This window comes from Ciona intestinalis, chromosome 14, assembly GCF_000224145.3.
Source record: "Ciona intestinalis chromosome 14, KH, whole genome shotgun sequence".
Lineage (NCBI taxonomy): Eukaryota > Metazoa > Chordata > Ascidiacea > Phlebobranchia > Cionidae > Ciona > Ciona intestinalis.
In genome coordinates, this window is record NC_020179.2 from 1,431,280 (window position 1) to 1,451,593 (window position 20,314).

General features: G+C 34.2%; 2 protein-coding genes across 3 annotated transcripts in view; both read right to left on the reverse strand.

The window, feature by feature from the left end:
- Positions 1 to 60: 60 nt before the first annotated feature.
- On the reverse strand, positions 61 to 11,883 carry LOC100183770 (protein-glutamine gamma-glutamyltransferase K). The gene is made up of 16 exons (XM_002119851.4): positions 11,756 to 11,883; positions 11,263 to 11,439; positions 9,438 to 9,539; positions 9,036 to 9,188; positions 8,184 to 8,302; positions 7,296 to 7,415; positions 6,470 to 6,632; positions 5,701 to 5,833; positions 5,141 to 5,288; positions 4,487 to 4,577; positions 4,052 to 4,183; positions 3,196 to 3,347; positions 2,535 to 2,604; positions 1,723 to 1,946; positions 925 to 1,065; positions 61 to 618 (listed from the first exon to the last, which is right to left on the reverse strand). Exons 1-16 carry the CDS (start codon positions 11,814 to 11,816, stop codon positions 484 to 486), a joined length of 2,121 nt encoding a protein of 706 aa, XP_002119887.1. The 5' UTR covers positions 11,817 to 11,883; the 3' UTR covers positions 61 to 483.
- Positions 11,884 to 12,603: 720 nt separating this feature from the next.
- LOC100186132 (translation initiation factor eIF-2B subunit epsilon-like) overlaps positions 12,604 to 20,314 on the reverse strand; it is an 11,535-nt gene continuing 3,824 nt past the window's right edge. Inside the window, exons 4-16 of one of the 2 annotated variants that reach the window (XM_009862430.3) lie at positions 19,846 to 20,026; positions 19,243 to 19,401; positions 18,614 to 18,788; positions 17,590 to 17,778; positions 16,819 to 16,943; positions 16,390 to 16,479; positions 15,857 to 15,971; positions 15,164 to 15,298; positions 14,798 to 14,874; positions 14,256 to 14,387; positions 13,915 to 14,040; positions 13,352 to 13,465; positions 12,604 to 12,782 (exon numbers count right to left, since the gene is read on the reverse strand). In XM_009862430.3, the coding sequence (XP_009860732.1) occupies positions 12,723 to 12,782; positions 13,352 to 13,465; positions 13,915 to 14,040; positions 14,256 to 14,387; positions 14,798 to 14,874; positions 15,164 to 15,298; positions 15,857 to 15,971; positions 16,390 to 16,479; positions 16,819 to 16,943; positions 17,590 to 17,778; positions 18,614 to 18,788; positions 19,243 to 19,401; positions 19,846 to 20,026 (1,678 nt within the window). In that variant the 3' untranslated portion in view covers positions 12,604 to 12,722. The remainder of the gene's footprint in view (positions 12,783 to 13,351; positions 13,466 to 13,914; positions 14,041 to 14,255; positions 14,388 to 14,797; positions 14,875 to 15,163; positions 15,299 to 15,856; positions 15,972 to 16,389; positions 16,480 to 16,818; positions 16,944 to 17,589; positions 17,779 to 18,613; positions 18,789 to 19,242; positions 19,402 to 19,845; positions 20,027 to 20,314) is intronic. The other variant, XM_018814853.2, reaches the window with a different exon arrangement.

Sequence of the window (20,314 nt, forward strand, 5' to 3'; positions counted from 1 at the left end):
TTATCCTTTTTTCTTGTCATTTTTCACAATTCATTTGGATACACAAAACAAAATTCCGGCTGCTGTACAATGCGTTTATTACTGAATATAAAGAAATCACATACCAATGCCTGATTATGGTTTTCTACATCCCCAATACAGGTTACTACTTCTAAGACAACTATACAAGTTAAAAATATACACTGTTCTAGTGAAAAAAATGCTACGAAAAAAACTTTTTTATGCCCACTGCAAAAACGGGCCCTGGACGATTTTGAGTGCATAGCTTTTTAGCTAGTAACCGCACTTGAAGACAAAAAAAGCAGTAAAAACTTTAAAACTAGCATGATTGTTTAACGGAATCTCAATAAACACATCAGTAAAACTGAATGAAATATTGCATAAAACGTGCTTTTAAAAAAATTTAAAACTAAAAAAAAATTTGTTTATTTAAAATGCTGTATGAAAATACAGTTCTGTGTGGATACCATTTTCCTTTCTCACCTAAGCAACTTTTAGCTCGGCATTGCCACGCAAGCCCTCGAGCTGCTTTGACGAGAAACCAACAATTACTTTTCTTGTTCCCACTACCCTTGGTGTTATTTTCACATCAACTGAAGAAACTGCCTTTGGTTTGACCTATATGATTGAATGAATGAATGTAACTTTTATCCTTAAGTGATTAAAAAACGATAGTCTTTGAACACAGGTGTTCTGTTTCGTACACCTCGTACCAGCTTACAAGTTATGGCATATGTAACTTTGTGGATGATTGTTTTTTTCTGTAAGGCTGACAAAAAAACGTATACGTATATTCACGACTCCCATAGACCGTTGTTAATTGGTAAAAACACAATTCAGAATATTTGGATATTATGTGCGAAAGGTGTCATCTTACCCTACAGTACTACATACCAAAAAAACTCAAAATTTGTTAACACTTACATCAGAAACCTCCACAATTGTCTCATCTCTGATACCAGCTCCTTCAAAGGTGAACATACACCCAGTAAGGGAGATAGACAGAGGGTTAGTGAATGATGCTTTGACATTAATCTGTTTGCCCACTTGGGCAGAAGCCGGAACCTGGGAGGTTTAAACTGGTTTAGACTGAATTATTGAATGAATGTAACTTGCATTATCCTCGCGTGACCAGAAAACGACAGTCGTTATAACACAGGTGTTTTGTTTAACACAGGTGTTATGTTTCATACACTTTGTGCCAGCTTACGAGTTACCATGTATTGTTACTTTATGAGTGATAATTTTTATATGAATTTTATTCTGTATGGGTGAGGAATTTTCTTTATGGGTAAAGCATGCCATGCTATTTAGGCAAAAGCTAGCCCAATACTTTAATAAAAATTACTAATAATAAAAATGCTAGGTTTAAGTACAGTTTCCAAATTGGTGTCCAAAATATTTACAACAATCAATTTCAAGTCAATGGTTTAAACTGGTTTAGACTGAATAAATTAATGAATGCAGCTGCGTTCTCACATGGCCGGAAAACAACAGCCACTATAACACAGGTGTTCTGTTTTATACGCCTCATGCCAGCTTACGAGTTACCACATATGTTACTTTGTGGGTGATTATTTTTTAGGGGGACTTACATACGACCACAGACACATACGCCCACAATGAAGCAGCGATGACCCTTGAACTTATAACTTCTGGGTCAAAAGCAGACGTGCTAACCATTTTGACACGGCGCCCGTGTTTTAGGAAATATATTCTCACCTTTACAGTTATATCTGGTTTCTCAAGGTCGACTAAATCTTGTTCCGAAAATACTTGATCCTCGTTTCCAGTCACTCCTCCCAGCATGAAGAATTTGACGTCATTTTCACCCCGAGTGCTATCTTTGTATGTATTGAACGGTAGAGAAACATTGAAAGTGTGAGTTTTTCCAGCAGCAATGTCGTCAGATAAATCAACATCCAAAATCTCTTTCACAATTGAGCCTAAAAAGTGGTTTATTAATTTTCAATAAAAAATTCCAGAAAAGAAAGGTAAAAATTTTGTCTTGAAAAAATCGAAAAAAAAAATCGGAAAAAATGTTTAAAAAATTGTCTTGTTTTAACTTACATAAGCTATAAATGCAAAAAAATAGTGCAGGTTGTTGAAGCATGCTTAAGACTTAGAACATAGCACTTTAAAGTACATGGTTGTCTCGTTGGTAAAGTCTGGGGTGATAATAAAAAAACTAGTAACGTAATTGTCAAACATAAAGGACCTTATTAAATAATATGAAAAATGCAATACACTTTGGCTCTGCTTGTTTGTATACACGCCTCATAGCAGGGTAAAACTGTATTAATGTGAAAATCTGATGTCACCCCTGTTCCATAATTTTGGGTGAGCGTAATGTCTATGTAACAAGAGATCAAAGATCTAATGCGTGAGCACGTTTAAAACTAGTTAGCATAGTTTTAATTAACCCCGTGCTCAATAAATATAGTTAAACTAGAGAATAACCAATTTAAGTTCTTTTAATTCGTGTTTTACCCAAGTTTACCACTTTAACAAAATGCTACACATTATTATCCTACCATTGTATTGTACAGATTTGGCCACAACACTAATAAATACATTCTGGCTGGATTTTGATACATTTTCCACCTGCATTTAAAAATCATTACAAAATCACTGAAAAAAAAATCATAAAAGTGTAACCAAAAATCAAAATTTGTGCAGAGATAAAAATGCATAGTTTGAATTTTAAAGGTATCAACAAAGTTTTAAAAAACGGAAAAAAACTTTGACAGTTTCTAGTTTCTAAACTACTAAAAAAAAATGTTTTTCTGATTTGTTACAAATTTACAATAAATGCTTTTTTCTTTGTGAATACTTAAAAAATATATAAAAAAAGTTATATTTTACACATTTTTTTTTCAGAAGCTGCTTTTATTAAAACTTACCATCAGACCAAATTTTAAAATTCTACTTATAATAGGGTGGAGGAAGACGGGACACCTTTGGCACATATTATTCAAAATCCTGATCGTGTTTTAAACAATTACCCAATGGTTTATGGAAGTCGTGAGGATACCCTTTTATAATTCTTTAATGTTTTTTGCTTTCTACCAAATGGGATGAGAAAAAATCGAATGAAAAGGTGTCTTATCTTCTCCCACCCCACTATATGTACAATTTTTTTTTTATTATAAAATATGATTTTAACTTTTAAACCAAAGGGTTATCAGTTATCACCTTAATAGGAAATGTTATATCCTTTCCAAAAGTAACAGAAGCAGGAACGTCTGGTTTAAACAGGACCAGATTTTTCACTTCTTTCTTTGGAACGTATGTAAACTTGACGTGTTTGCGAGCATTCTTGAACGACAATGCTTCTTCCTTAGTACCTACATGTTTACAATAACGAATGAATGAATGTAACTTGCTTTAGCCTTGCGTGGCCGGAAAACAACAGTCGTTACAACACGGGTGTTAATGCACCTCATACCAGCTTACAAGTTACCATGTATGATTCTTTGTAGGTAATTATTTTTTGGGGATTTTTATGTGTGGCTAATAATTTGAACAACCCATTAGTTACCACTGGGTTGGAGTAATTGCCGTTAAGTGTCTTACCCAAGAACACATACCGCCACATTAGTAGCAGCAACAAGCCTTGAAAACCATACCCCTTAGGCAGTGGCGCAGCCAGAAAAATAAAGAGGCGCGATTTTGAATCCAAAAATTTTTCAAAAGATTTTTTTTTTGGTTTAAAAGGGGGAGGTCACGACCCCCGAAACCCCCCCTGACTGCGCCACTGCCTCCAGGTTCCAAGCATGTGTGCTAACAATGAATTCAGATCAAAGGTTTAACACTGCTACCACTGTGGGCATGTATCATTGGGCAAGACGCCTAACACCAATTGCTCTAACCCAATGGCCCTTTATTATTTGTTTAAACTATCAGCAACACATTAAAAGATCTCACAAAATATTCACCAACTGGCAACGTCTTCCAGAAGTTTATGAAACAGAACACAAGGTATACCAATTGTGATGCACGACCACACAAGGAAAAATAAATAACATTCATTTATTTAGATATTACCTACCTTCTGGGTACTTATACGAGTGAGTGATGTCTTCTTCAGCCCAAGAATTTACAGCTTTGGTAAGAATCAGCTTTCCAACTTTAGTTGTGTTTGCCCCAATTTCACTATACTCTATCATTTTTCCATCCACAACTAAAAAATGGCCAATATTTTTAGGCATATTTACAGGTTTTTCAATACATGGTTGACAATTCAAAAAAAGTGACAAAAAATTGATAATATTTTTAGGCTGTATAACTGTATACAGTGCTTTGGTTTACAGCCATTTTTTTTAGTCTATGGCAGACAATTTTAAAATGGTGACAAAAATATTGATCAAAATGTTTAGGCTGTATAACTGTATACAGTAATTTGGTTTACAGCTATTTTAATACATAAGATACAATTCTAAAATGGGGACAAAACTATTTCATATTGCTCCGGGATTGGGCTTACCTTGTGGTTTCTTCAATTTTCTCCAGTGTTTTTCCACTGCATTTACTTCAGCATATATGAATGGCCCATCATAGTCAAAGTTGATATCACCCTGAATAAACAATGAGTTTTGACAGTATGGTATACTGGTACAAATATAAAGCAAAAGACAATTTGAATTGTTTCCAAAATCTGACACCTTGTATCCAGCGTGTATTAACAACTGTTGTTTTGCTGTTGACTCCTTCTCTTCGTTTTTTAAATAACATAATCTTCGCATTTTCAAAGAAATACATAAATAAAACTATGCTATGCTATAGTTTTTAAATTTTTTCTATATATTTTGATGGTCTTACTATTTTGCTTTGCTAAAGGGTGATTTCTAGGTTATATAACATGTTTATCCAATTGTAGTAGCTGTGTACAACTCATGCCTGCATTTTTTAGCTACCCTTTATGATGTTTAAGTCCAAGACACACTCAGTATCATAAAGTGGAATACTGACAAAGTGACAAAACTGACAAGGTAGAAGAATTCTTTAAGTAAAATGTTTAAATAGAAGAAATTAACTGTATCACATTTTATAATTTAGTTAAAACGCTTCGGACTGTACATTTTGAGATTCAATCATGTTTTAAAGTTTTTTGGGGAAAAAAAAAATTAGTTATTTATACCTCTTTAATGGCACTGACGGGCATAGGCCCACATTGGAATTTTCCATCACTTGTTTCTTGTGGAGTTGCATCTAATGCTTGCCAACCACCATTACCCTCAGGCAGCATAGGCCTTGCCATCCATACATCGTTCCAAACATGAAAATTCCTTCAGCAAAAAGTAAGGTTTTTGAAATTTTATGGTTTCATTTACTATAAAATGAATCAATAAATGAATAAATAAATGTAACTTGCATTATCTTCCAGTGGCCAGAAAACAACAGTTGTTATAGCACGGGTATTCTGCTTCATACACCTTGTGCCAGCTTACGAGTTACCATGTAAGTTACTTTGTGGGTACTTATTTTTGGGGGCCTTTTCTTTTTCATGTATGGCTGATTAAATTGATAAATCTAAAAACCAAGCAAACTGGTAAACCAAAAGTGAACATTAACTACCCCGAGATTTGAACCTGGGACCCTCTAGGCTTTAACTACAGGCTTTTTTCTTTAAAAACACAAGTTTCAAACCTAAAAATCAAAATCCACCCATTTGAAAATATAATTTTGAACCAGTCTTACCAAATAGAGTCATCATTCTCGAGCGGTTTTCCTGTTTCATTATAATGCTTGTCAATGGTTAAGTTACCACCAGTGTCATGCGCAGAGTCGAACGTGGTCAGACTGCGTGTTGGGATACCAAGACAACGTAGAACTGGAAAATACACACATTCCAGAAAATTTTTGGACAAAATTTGCAGTATATATATATTATAAATATAAGCATTTTTGTAAAATGCATAAAAATGCCAAAGTAAAATAGTTTCAATGGCCCATTTATACTAAGTGGAGGTTTTACAACAAATTTGTTTGGAACCGAAAAAATTAATTACAGGGTAATTATGTTCCATAACAGACCAAATAGGCAAAGTCTGTAAATACATATACTATACAGTTTACATGAACATTATATTACAATCAGTACATAGAGTATATATATAATATATATATATATATATATATATAAATGCCTAAGGTCAATTAGTAATAACATATAATAATATCATTTATTTCATATTTGTTTCTTTAATTGGGGTAGCGAAGATTTAGAAATATTTTAAACAAAAGACAGGATATATTGACAAAACAACAGTTGTTAAAACACGCTTACAGTTAAAAACATATTTACATTCAATTGGAAGAAAATAAGCGTGGTCGCTACCCCTAGCAGACAAAGTGCCATTTATGTTTAATTATTATCAAGTAAACTTTTAATAGAAAAAAAAGAGTGTGTAAAAACACGACCCGTAGAATGGGGAAAACTGCATTAAAATGACTTAGCCCAAATTACCTGATGTAAGAACGCCAGAAAACACCCAGCATTGTCCATAGTTCACAGGCTTCCCAGTTTTAACAAACTGTTTTAATATGGCAGTACTACCATGCCAAAAAGATGGGCTTCTACCGCCTGAATAATCACCTGACCAGTTTCCAACCAGAACACCATTATCATCCTATAACAAAAATGAATTGAAATTAACTCATTAAACTGTATGTGTAGAAGCATTTAGCCAATTACAGTAGGTATAGGCTGTATGGGATAGGTATTAGGTATCTTACATCATCATATGCAATATGCATGTAAGGCTTTGGTGCCACGAAAACCAACAAACAAAAATCAAGTCCAACCAATGGTGGTATTAGAGATATATATTTCGCTTAAATGGCATCGTCAGTCTTTTACTCAAATGGAACAAGAGTCGTTCAACTCTGAGGAGTTATTTCATATGCATGTACGTATCTTTGTGGGTGATTGTTTTTTATGTATGGCTGATAACTTGTATTCAGATAACCCATTAGTGACCACTGGGTTGGAGCAATTGACTGTAAATGTCTTGCTCAAAGACACATACACAAACATGAGCATGGTTAAGCCTTGAACCTGTAAGGGGGAGGCCAGTGGCACAGCCAGGGGGTTCAGGAGTTGCAACCTCTCAATTTAAAAATAAATAAAAAAAATATGAAAAAAATACAATAAAAAATCTGTTTTTAAAAAACCTTTTGTTTTTATCTGGCTGCGCTACTTGGTTAGCCCTATAGCTATGCATGCCAGAAACCTGCAATTTAGGCCAGAGTTTGAATATTTTCCTTAAAATCAAGGCCTAGGAGTTACTTACATTGCTGTTCACAAGCGCTGACATGTGTCTGGCCACCATAACAGGCTCCTTGTGGTCTTTGTATCTTAGTGAACCCATGAGCAGAAGCTTCATTGCTGCCTTCATACAGTGAGCTTCAAACTGAATAAAATATACACAATTCTCTATGTACAGCTTACGCATACATATGCCATGAAAATCTTAAATGCAATTTATATATTATTAAATTTATATATAATATATGGTACTGTGGGGGAAATGAGACACCTTTAGCACACAGTATCTGAATATCCAGATTGTGTTTTAAACAATTAACAATGGTCTATGGGAGTTGTAAGTTTTATAATTCTTTGAATGTTTTTTGTTTACTAAAAAATGGGACGAGTAAATAGAATTAAAAGGAATCTCATCTTTCCCCACCCTACTATATGTTTTACCTTGATTAGTAGGGTGGGGAAAGATGGGACGCATATTCATTCTATTTCTCGTCCCATTTGGTAGTAAACAAAGAACATTCAAAGAAATATAAAACTGTATCCTTAGGACTCCCATACACCGTTGTTAATTGTTTAAAACACAATCAAGATATTTGGATATTATGTGCTAAAGGTATCCCATCTTAACCCACAGTGACAGTACTATACATACCAATATAAACAAAAAGTTTGCAGCTCTTTTAAAACTGATATCAAATAAATTAAAGTAACAATAATAAGGGAATTAGCAAAAAAACAAAAACTCGACACAAAGTATTAAAATAAAAGTTCAAAAACAACTTTTATTTTGCTCTCAAACTTTGGTAAAAAATTGGCCCAAAAACCCAGTTTATTTGACCATATCTTGACGTAGATATTGGAGTATCAAAACAACTTATTATTTTGTACTTTTTGTGGTAGTAAATTGAAATACCTGTCCAAAAACCCATTCCATTTTACCATGCCTTCTGCTGGTACCATAGAACTGTAATCCTTCTTCATTAAGAACATATTCGTCTCTCCATGCCTCGTTTTCCATATACACAGGGTCAACTGAATACAACCAATCAACCATAGTTAAAAATAGATATATACATGAACATTTTATGCATAAATGAATGAATGTAACTTGCTTTATCCTCGCGTGGCTGGAAAACGACAGTCGTTATAACACAGGTGATCTGTTTCATACACCTCATTCCAGCTTACGAGTTACCATGTATGTTACTTTATGGGTGATTAGGGGGTTAAGTGTCTTTCCCAAGGATACATACGCACACAATGGTAGTAGCGATGAGCCTTGAACCTATTAGCTCTGGGTTAGAGGCAGGCGCGCTAACCACTTTGCCACAGTGCCGGACACTGCATAAAACTTCTTATGTTTCTTTGGTTAAGGTAACCCATTAAAAATGTTTTAAAATATTTTGAAAATTTGTGTTTTGAAATACAAACTTGCTATAAATGGAAATATTTACAGATAAATAAGCAAGATGTACACTAGTCAGTAAAAGGTTAAAAAAACAACACATAAATTTTACTCATAAGTAACCATGTAAACTTTATGTACCCAATGACCGCACTGACATCAGAAATACTATGCTGCAAAAATTACACAGGTCACAAATGTTACCAGAAAAATAACTAACATTTTTAATAAAATATATATATATATATATATGTTTATTGCTTAAAACTGGAAATTTCTAGAATAAGGTTAAAAAATGAAAAAAAAAGGCATTATAGTAGCCATAGGGCAATAATATGAATAGTTTATTACTATACTCACATTTGGACCAAGGATTAAAAACAATAATAATGTCGTCCGTCACTGTCATTCGTGGCAGTTTCTTTCTTCCTTCCATTGCTCTTAAAGCTAACAGCCATTTACCAACACCAGTATTCTCAGCAGAAGTATAAATTTCCACAGTCAGTATATCACCTAAAAAGTAATTTAATATAATTTTTTTGCTCCTTACTGTACATCACAATTTTTTTAAAAACAAGATTCCCCTTTTAAAAAGTAGGTATTTTACCTAAAAAGTAATTTTTCAGCATTTAAAAATTAAACATTTTTAATAGACTTTTGCTGTTTTAGGATGCATCAGCATTTTCTAGAAAACAATTTTTTTTTTTTAACAAAGTATTTTGTATTTGTTATTTCTAACTTTTTATAAAGTCTTAAATGTACCTGCGTTTGCCAGTAATTTAAATCCAACAACATCTTCATCTGGCTTTGGATCAATAACTTTCAGAGGAATAAGAGATCCATGAGCCACCATTGGTCTACCACCTGTAAAAATATTACTTTATAAAGTTGTATGGCATAGGATAGGCGGAACATTAGGGGTGCTTTGGGGGTATGTTACCCCAACTTTTAAAAGAGTGTAACGACATACAGTTTAGCACCCAAGTTTTCAGCATAAAATAGCTTTACCCAAATAATAATAATAACCTCATTTGTCATTTACAGTAGCAAAATTTAAAATATTTTAAACGAAAAGACAAGATATAGCAAAAAAACAACAGTTGTTAAAACACACTCACAGTTAAGGACATTTTTATATTTAGTTGGAAGAAAATAGGCGTGGTTGCTACACCCTAGGCCTTCTGTGTTAAATGTCAATATAAACAAACATACCCCAAATAATATACTACATTCGACCGCACACTAATAAATGAAGTTCCCTATGTTTGATGACTATAAATGTAACTGTATTTTAGCAATGAATGTAATTAACTTACTTTACTTTATCCTCATGTGGCCGAAAAATGACAGTCTTATCACACGGGTTTAACACCTCTTGCCAGTTTACGAGTTACCATGTATGTTACTTTGTGGCCAGTGGTGTAAAAAGTGCCGAATTTCAATGCCGCCGGCATCGGGCGGATTTTTTAAAAACTGCCGGCGTGGGAATCCGGAATTTATTTACTTCACCTGCTGCGTAACATTTTGTTTCGTGTTAACGTATGCGTAAGTTACCTATTCGTGCAGTTCTGACGTAACAAACAGCTTTATATTATCCTAAATCCGGCATTTATGCGGAGACAATGGCAATTGTGACGTAACATTACTAGCTATGTCGAAATGCACTTGCGGTATATGATTGGGCCGTAATAGGGATTGTGACTACTGTAATACGTAACAATACGAACAAATATTTCAACTCGTGTTACAGGATATAAAACACAGACAATCTTAAAGCACTATTAAATTCCCGGTAATTATTATTACAAAGAAAATTCGTTACAGGTAGAAACATGTGAGTTTTTTTAAACTGTAGTTGGTAATCGCCGATTAGTTTTATAGTTTTATTAAACCAAAAAAAAGAAATCCTAGCAGAGTATTCCTGGCTTAAACTAGCGTCTGTTATTAATTTCAATGTTGACAGTTTGTCGCGCGTAGTATAAATGACACTATGCCGTATTTATTAGAAAAGCTCAGTAGCAAAACTTTAATTTTACGGCTAAATGTTTAGTCCTGTGACAGTTACGAGTGCGTTACACGTAGAAATCGTCGCGGCAATCAGACTTTGATCGGGAAAAGACGAGACATGATTGACACGTTTTTAATTAAATTCTTACATACGATAAGGACCGCGGGAGAAATGGTTGGCTTATATCCAAAAGCCTCCTACATGGTGAAAGCGGCACACGAACGCGGGGCTAGATAGAGAGGCAAAATTTAACGTCAGAACACACGCGTCAGGAACTGCCGGAAAAATATAAATGCAAACCGGTATCGGCCGGATTTTTATTTTTTGCATGCCTGTTTGTGGGTAATTATTTATTCTTTTTTTTTTCTTTTTTTTAATGTATGGCTGAAAAGTTGGATAACCCATTAGCGATCACTGGGTTGAAGCAATTGCCGTTAAGTGCCAACAATGATAGCAGCGTCGAACCTCGAATCCATTACCGCCAGCAGGTTACAGGCAGGCGCGCTTACCACTATGCCACGGCGCCGTACTAATGTTAACCAAAATTTTCATAAACAAGTTAGACTACTTTGTTTTTACCCATGCGTAATTCAAATTCTACTTCTTCTTCTTTCTTTAATGCCCTTGACAGCGTTATGAGCAATTTAAAAGGTTGGCCTCTGCGTACCACAAGTTCACTGCCTTCATAATCAGAAGTGTAATGCTGTACAGTGTTGTCAGACTTCAAAAGGTCCACCGATTTAACTGCCAGTGCATCTAAAAGTGCAGTTATTTTAAATTTATGTTATGTAAAAAGTTATGTAACAGTGCCAGTCATTAAACACAGGTGTTCTGTTTCATACACCTCGTGGCAGCCTATAAGTTTCGACATGTGTAATTTTGTAGACCATTTTCCCTTTTTTAATAGCTAACAATTTAAAAAACAAACAATAAATCACTGTGGCATCAAGTCTCGAACCCCTAACCTCTGGTCTACAGGCCAAAACTATAACAACTAAGCAAGAATTTTGTTTTAGCAAATGCAATAAAACACTTTAAATTACAATCATTATATCAATATTAATGGTAATACCTTTTGATGGTGATCTACCTCGACCAGTTCCACGCGGACGACCTCTGCGACCTCTTGCCATTTTATTACTGGTTTGAAATACTACTAAAACCCTGTCGAAATATAACAATACGAGTTACTTACACCACTATTATAAACATACGATATAAACGTTTAGCAATAACTGAACTAATTTACAAAGACGACAGCGACTCGTGCGTTTTTTGATGTCATGCCGCTTTTTCGACGAAATGTTACAGACATACTAGAATTATCAAAACAAAACAAATCTTAAATATGCCGCGTTCGAAAACGTCATTTGAACAGTGTCACTGAATCATATGCTACGTTCTACGTACAACTTCCGTTATATATTACTGCTGCTATTTCTGCGGCTTCACCCTATTTAGCTTAAACAGACAAGCGCTTTACTGCGTAAACATACGCTTTGAACACTGATAGTAAAGCCGCTGACAGTTTAACCGCGGGCGCTTTTTTGCCGCTCAAAACTAAAAGCGATCGTCCGTGTCCATACAAATCCATTGTTAGCGAAATACAAACTCGAATTTGACGAATACCGAAAGGTTTCTGGTTCCGCGCCTTTACTATTGAATGCACTGCACCCCAAATCTTTGTTTAGGGTTTACGCTTTAAGAAAGATCTGTAATCTCTATACCAAACGAATAACTACTACGCGAAAATTATATCGTTGTACAACAGTATTCGACACAGTATCAAGCCGGCTGCCCATATCAGCAATCACGTATTGCATACAGCACGAAACTTAATTTAAAGCAAATTGTTTTTATCTATATTTGGACGCACGCGACGTATTAACAGCACATCACCAACGTATCAACCACACGATGTGAACCACTTTTTATATTTTTTGTAACATATATTTTTCTCTTGATCAGCGACAATTGAGTGCAGCAACACCTGTGAAACCTGACAAACTGGAAATCACACCAACAACACACATAAAATCTTAGTCTTCTTCTGAGTCTTCCTCTTCTGCCTCCTCAAGCCATTCAATGAATTTCTTGACCTAAAAAACATTAAATTTTCTAATAATAATAACAACGTTATTTGTCTCTTTGATTACGGTAGCAAAGATTTAAAAAAATTTCATACAAAAAACAGGATATAGCGACAAAAAATCAGTTGCTAAAACACACTTACGGTTGAATGAAAATGTATTGACATTTAATCGGAAAAAAATAACTTAAATAAGCAGGGTCGCTACAGAGCCATTTTATGTTTAATTATCATAAGTTAGTCTTGTAGTGGAAACAAAACTTTGTGTAAAGAGGTCCTAACCCAAGTTAAATGGTTACCGGCAAAGTGGTTTGCACGCCTGTCTCTGACTTAGAGGTAATGAATTTAAGACTCGATGCTGCTACCAATATGGGCGTGTGTGTCCTTGGGCAAAACACTTAACAGCAATTGATCCAACCCAGTGGTCACGAAAGGTTCAGGGTAACTGGCCAGCACGAGGTGTACGAACAGAACACTTGCGGTTTAACGACGGTTGTTTTTCCGCCACGCGAGGATAAAGCAAGTTATGTTCATTTATATATTTACATTCAGAGCACCGGTACATTCGTACATACAAACCTTTTCTCTAACATTTGCTGGAGAGAATGTGCCAGAATTATCCCTTGGATTTGAATTCCAGTGAAGAATAACTTCTTCAGATAAAACATCGTTTTCATACAAAAACATCAAAACCTGTTACATATCAGATCAGTAAATACACATGCTGTCAAAGTCAAACCTATGAACTTAAGGTGTAACGGTCACGCCTTTTACCCAAAACGTTATTTTTTTTTTCTGTTTTTATGAATAAGCGTGTTTTAAAGCTGTTGTTTTACCGTTGCTACCCATTATTTCGCTTTTGTAAAGTTTTTCGTTCTTCGTTACCATGGTCGAAAAGACGAAATCAATTTTATTTATTTATTCAATTAACAGAGCTTAACTTGGTGGTACTACACTTAAATGTTAGCCATATGTTACAATCAAAAATCTCAAAAATAGATCACACAAAGTCACACACACGTAGTAACTCATAAGCGGGCACTCATGAAAACTTGTGTTGTAAATATTGCCCTACCACGCAAGGAAAATAAGTTATATTTATTCAAATACAGAATAAAACACAAATAGAAGAAATGCTTTACCTTTACAAGGCAGTTCATGGTAGCTTCACTATTTAATGCAAAGCCTTCTAGAGAATATATGCAATCTAACTGAGATGAACCGTTCTTGTTGTAGTTTAACAGAAGTGGTACATAATGTGTTAAAATCTGAATAAAACATCTGATTTAAATTTTTTTAAAGATTTAAGTTTTTAAAATAAAAACATAAGAATTGGAGGTGCCTGAAACACCGGTGTTATAACAACTGTCGTTGCCGCAACATGCCAGGGTAAATAAGTTACAATTCATTTATTCAGAAGACTATCTGCTCCAGTGGCATGGGATATTTATTTAGACTGTAGTTGGTAAAAAAATCAAGTTACCATTTTTAAGTTGGTGAAATACTGCGTTGGGTCGTTTGCAGTTTTCTCAGTAGCAATTTCCAGCAGGGACTTGGTGACTGTTTGAACTACATCTTTCACTGACATGTTGTATGCATACTTTGAAGAATTGATCTGGAAATAATGAATGTGAATGAAATGAATGAATGTAATTGGATTTATCCTGGCATGGCGGGGCAACGCCAGTCGTAATAACACGGGTGTTCTGGTTCATACACCTCGTGCTAGCTTATGAGTTACCATGTATGTTACTTTGTGGGTGATTATTTTTAGGAAATTTATTTTATTTTTTATGTATTGCTGATAATTTGGACAACTCATTAGCGACCACTGGGTTGGAGCAATTGCCATTAAGTGTCTTGCCCAAGGACACATACGCCAACAATGGTAGCAACGACGAGCCTTAAACAAATTACTTCTGGGTTGGAGGCAGACCTGCTAACCATTTTTCTTAAGGCACCAGACAAAATTAAACTAAACTAATTGAAAAAATTGGGAAAAATCAAAATAAACTGTATTTTTACCTCCAAAACTAAATTATCGGATTGAATATTTTCTTCTATGCCGCCACACAAACTTTCTTTTACTTCCCTTTGGAAAGCTGGAAAATATAAGTTGAAAAAGGTTTTCAAATTATTAAATGTTACTGCCCATAAACTGATACTGAATGCACACCATGGAACCTGAAAAATTTAGATAAGAGATGGTGTATTTCCAGTGTTTTTGGCATTATTTTTTATATGGTTTAAATCTACAGTAAAGCATACCATGGGACTTGGGATCTAAATTCAAGTTAGCCCATTACTATGTGTTTTTGTCAGTTTTTTCATACGGATTATGTCCTTTAGTAAAGAATGGACCTAAAATTAAGCCCAGATTTAAAACCTTACTGGTTAAGTCGTCATCCATAATTGGATCTTGTTCATCCTCATCTGCAGAGTCCATGGAAGATGTTTCGCTCTCTGATCCATCTACATCCAAAAGATGATCCTGCAGCTTCTTGTTGTGCTCTTGGAGCGATAAACCTGTGAAAAGATATACATAGTACTGTGGGGTAAGATGGGATACCTTTAGCATATAATATCTAAATATCCTGATCGTGTTTTAAACAATTAACAGCGTTCTTTTAAGAGTCTGATGATACTGTTTTAAAATTCTTTGGTTGTTCTTTGTTTATTTACGAAATGGTACAGAAAAAGGTACAAAAAGGTACAAAAGATGTACGTAGTACTGTGGGTGTAAGATGGGATACCTTTAACACCTAATATCTAAATATCCTGATCATGTTTTAAACAATTAACAACGTTCTTTTAAGAGTCTGATGATACTGTTTTAAAATTCTTTGGTTGTTCTTTGTTTATTTTTGAAATGGTACAGAAAAATGTACAAAAACATGTCCCATTTTACCACCCTACTATATATAAACATAATACATATAAAGTTAAGTTATACATATATATGTGTGTGTTTACCACACAGGGCTTGAAAATAAAGTTACTTTAATAGTGCTTTCAAAATGTAAGATTTAGATTTTCGACCAACACAAATGCTATGGCCTATGTCATACAGTAAAGCCATCTTACCCCACATTTGAAGCACCAAAGACGCATCACTTCCTGTCTCACTTCCATTATCTTTTTCCCACACATACCCTTTCCCTTGGTCCCCAAGCTGAGCAATGTCATATGGTTTTACTTCCTAAAGAGTTAGGAATAAATTACAGTCACTGAAAATTAAAAATTAGTTTTGATTTGTAAGGTACAGTAGTTAATTAGTTTTGATTTGTAAGGTACAATAGCTAAAAACTACCTTTGAAAGGTAGTTTTTAATTTAAAAAGTAGATACTTTGTAATACATGTAGGTATGGTCCTAAGTAAAAATCAGTAGATAGGTATATATAGTAGGATAGGGGAAGACGGGACACCTCTTCATTCAATTTTCTTGTCCCTCTATGTAACTTTGTGGGTAATTATTTTTGAAATTTTTTTGTATATTGCCTACAGTTTAGACAACCCAGAAGGAACAACTGGGTTAATTGAGGAAATTTACAGTTATTTTGTACTATATGAGACAGTTTAGACAAAGATTTTTAGTTATTAATGCTATTAGTTGGTACCTCTGGTTCACCATCATCAAAATCATCAGTGGTGGAAGATAGATGAACTACAGTGCCAGATTCAAGGTCAATTTTAGGCCCGACATGTACCTGAAACATATGGAAAAATGAATGTAACTTTATTAGTCGTTGTAACATGGGTGCTCTGTTTTATACACCTCTGTTTTATACAGCTTATGAGTTACCACATATGTAACTTTGTGAGTGATTGTTTTTCCTGCATAGTTGGGTAGGGGAAGACAAGACACCTTTACCAAATAACATCCAAATATCCTGTTCGTGTTTTAAACAATTAACAACGGTCTATGGGAATTGTAAGGATACGGATTTATAACTCATTAAATATTCTTTGTTTACCACCAAATGGGACGAGAAATTATAATAAAAGGGTTTCACATCTTCCCCGACCCTACTATATATACAACTTACACTATCGCATAAAACACATCCTTGGTTGACCATAACACCACTATACACTTGAACTGAGTCGCAGATGAAAGATTTAGTGATAGTGGATTGGCAACCAATTTTAACACCATCCCAAATGTAGGAACCTGAAATTACAAAGGCAATGTTTAATACTGGACCTAAAGATTTTAATTATTGGAAAATAGGTAAAAATAGTACTGTAGGGTAAGATGAATAGTTTGAGCAAATAATATTACATTTTTTCCAATTAAAAAAGGAAATGTTTAATATGAGCTAGGATTTTAAATGTTTAAAAATTAAGGAAAATAGTACTGTGGGGTAAGATGGATAATTTTAACAAATAATTTCCATTTTTGCTAACCGTGTTTTTAACAATTACCAAAAGTCGTGAGGATATGGCTATATAGTTCTATAATTATTCGTTGTTTAATACCAAACTCAATAATAAATTTAAAAAAGATTCATCAATGATTTGTTTTAAGAAAGACTACCCAAACAAAATGGTATATAATAAGTCCTACTAAAAACAGTGAATTTAAATACAAATTTGTCCAAATTGCGGGCCTTCGATCCAGCAGGCAAAATTCGTATCATCTTTAAAGAGTAAAAATTAGGCAAACTACATTTTTTTTAAAAAATCAATATAAACTTTATAAAAATTATTAACAATTTAAAAAAAAAAATAATAATACTATAAATTGTTTTTTTTTAAATCAATTTAAATATTTTTAAAATCAATTTAATAAACTTTTTTAAAACAGAATCGCCTACCATCAATAACACAGTCATCTTCTATAGTGCAGCCATTTCCAATTACCGAGTTTGTAATTTTACAACGATTTCCAATTTTTGTTCCACGCCCAATAAGTGAGCAGTCCAATACTTGGCTGTTTTTCCCAAGAGTACACGTGTTGTGGAGATATAAGTTATGCCGTAAGAGACTGTAATTCTCCAGAAAACCTGTGATTTATACACATAAGTTTTAAGTTAACCGGTTGAAGTTATTAAACAAGTATAAGCGCTAAACAAATTAAGGTTTAAAATGGGATGTTTTAAAACAAATTAAGTAAAAGGTTTTAAAAGAGGAAGATAAAAAGAAACAAAACGGAAGAAGTTAGATAAAAACGTAAGTTTTAATAAAAAAAAAGTTTGCCATTGGAAAAGCTTTCTATATTATTTTTGTTATGGTTGCACCACTGTTTCAATTCCTGGGGTGAGTCGAAATGCCTCATGCCCACAGTGCAAAACATATGCACTGTTTACATATGAGGTTGCGATAAGAATAAAGAGGTTTCTCCTCCCCCCTGTTGGGGTATGTGTCTTTGAATAACACACCTAACATCGGCGGTCAGTTATAAGTTGTTTAGATTTTCAGCAATACAAAATAGCTCTTTTGTGGTAACTCGTAAGTAGACACAAGGTGTATAAAATAGAAAACTTCAAAAGGTTATTCATTTATTTCTATTCTTTGTGGGTGAGGTCCCGCAGCGTGGCACGCCATGGGTCCTAGGTCAGGATTTGCCCATTACCCAACACACAGGGTGACCGCATAGACTTCACCAGTTTTTGAAGGGTGATACTCAGTGGTGCAGCCAGGGGGGGGAGTTTGGGGGGTCGTGACTCCCCTTTTAAACCAAAAAAAAAAACCTTTTTAAAAAAAAATTAAAAAAACATTATTTTTTTGAAAAATTTTTTGATTAAAACTACCCCCCTTATTTTTTTCTGGCTGTGCCATTGGTGATACTGCATGGACCTTACTGTGTTTTTTTTAGCCTGCCGCTATTTATTCACTTACAATTAGTTTCCGATTTGCAGTTTTCAATTGGTTCATCTATGGTGATTTCAGGAACAAATGGATGAGTCCAGCGTGATAATATATCATGACTCACAACATCATATGAATGGAAGTTGTAAACCCTTGAACAGTATCGTGAATTTGCAACGTGAGCGTGAATTTGGTTGCCTAGGAACTAAAGGAAAAAAGGGTTAAAAATTTGAGAATTTTAGTTGGTAGTATTGAATTAAAATTGGGGTTATAGGCCAATCCTGGCCTAAATCCTAGGACCCATGGCGTGACAAGGTGCGGGACCTCACTCACACAGAATATAGAGTATAATAAAATAATTTTAAATATATGTGTCATAGTTGTGTTATGAGACTTTTAGCATGCAAAGTCAAAATTTGTTTGACTTTTTGACCCAAAAAAGGTAAATTTCTTGTGACTTTTGGTAATAGTTAAATTGAATATGAGTTTTTTTTTTCACAAAAAAAAATTGAGTAGATTTTTTAAAAAAACAACTTCTCAGAACAGGTCCCTAAAATATAATACACTCGTAAGTGTTAAGTAACAATATATACATAATACATATTACATACATATATAGTATATAACACTTAGATACAAGGTTGCTAACAGGAACTAACCTCTTCATTAATTAGCACACCCTTGATAAGGTCATACTGGGTTTGATAATCAAAGTTGTCGGTAAACAACTGGGGTACTTGTGGGGAACAAACCCATATTCCTGTATCAGTAAGGTCGTATCTTAATTCCACTCTGCTCTTTGGGTCTTGTAGTATGTTCTAGAAACAAAATAAAAAAAAACATAATGAAAAAATGTAACTTGTTTTATCTAAAATTAAAGAATGAATGTAACTTGCTGCATGGCCAGAAAGGACAGTCTTTATAACACAGGTGTTGATACACCTCATGGCAGCTTATGAATTACCATGTATGTTATTTTGTGGGTGACTATTTTTTTGGATTTTTTTTTGTTTTTTTTTTTTCTGTTTTTAAACAGTTAATAACTATCTATGGGAGTCGTGAGTATAGGGTTTTATAATTCTTTGAATGTTTTTTGTTCACTACCAAATGGAACAGGAAAATAAAATAAAAAGGTGGCCACCAACATGAATAAACATTTTAAATGTTTTAACCATGTCCTCAAAACATTTAAACAAAAAAATATTAAAACCTTACAGAGATTCGCCTGTAGGAAATACACAGCCAATTTTCACTTCACTTACCAAGGGAAAATTAACTTTAGAAGATGCTTTGTTAAAACGGTGATAATGGAGAACTCTGTTGGAGGAGAGGTCTAATGCTACGGCAATGTTGTCTTCCGGAGTACGGGAGCGATGAGCTGGTGAGGAAGATCGGAGCACCAACGTCATCAGAGGAGCATTTTTATCTTTTTCACGTCGATTTCTGTAAGGTGCATACAATTTAAAATGGAGATTAGACAGGGATAGTTTTTGGGGTAATTTTGTTTTTTTGGGGCTGAGGGGACAATCCGGCGCCTATGTCAGTACGACATGGGTGTAACATTAAGGGTGCATGGATGATATGGCATATGTCACTTAAACTTTTAAAACAGAGGTGACATCACATGTTTTTAAAAATCCAGTTTCAAGTGTAAACCAGCTTTATTCTGCTGTTGTGTGCCTATATAACCACTTTGGCAAAAGTAGACTGCATTCACCACATTAATCAATG

Excerpts from the sequence above, each read along its gene's own strand:
- LOC100183770 (XM_002119851.4), bottom strand. The coding sequence starts at position 11,816 with ATGGCAAGAGGTCGCAGAGGTCGTCCGCGTGGAACTGGTCGAGGTAGA. Across the intron at positions 11,440-11,755 it reads AGGTAGATCACCATCAAAAG|ATGCACTGGCAGTTAAATCG; the intron begins GTATTACCATTA and ends CTGCACTTTTAG. Across the intron at positions 9,540-11,262 it reads AGAATTTGAATTACGCATGG|GTGGTAGACCAATGGTGGCT; the intron begins GTAAAAACAAAG and ends ATATTTTTACAG.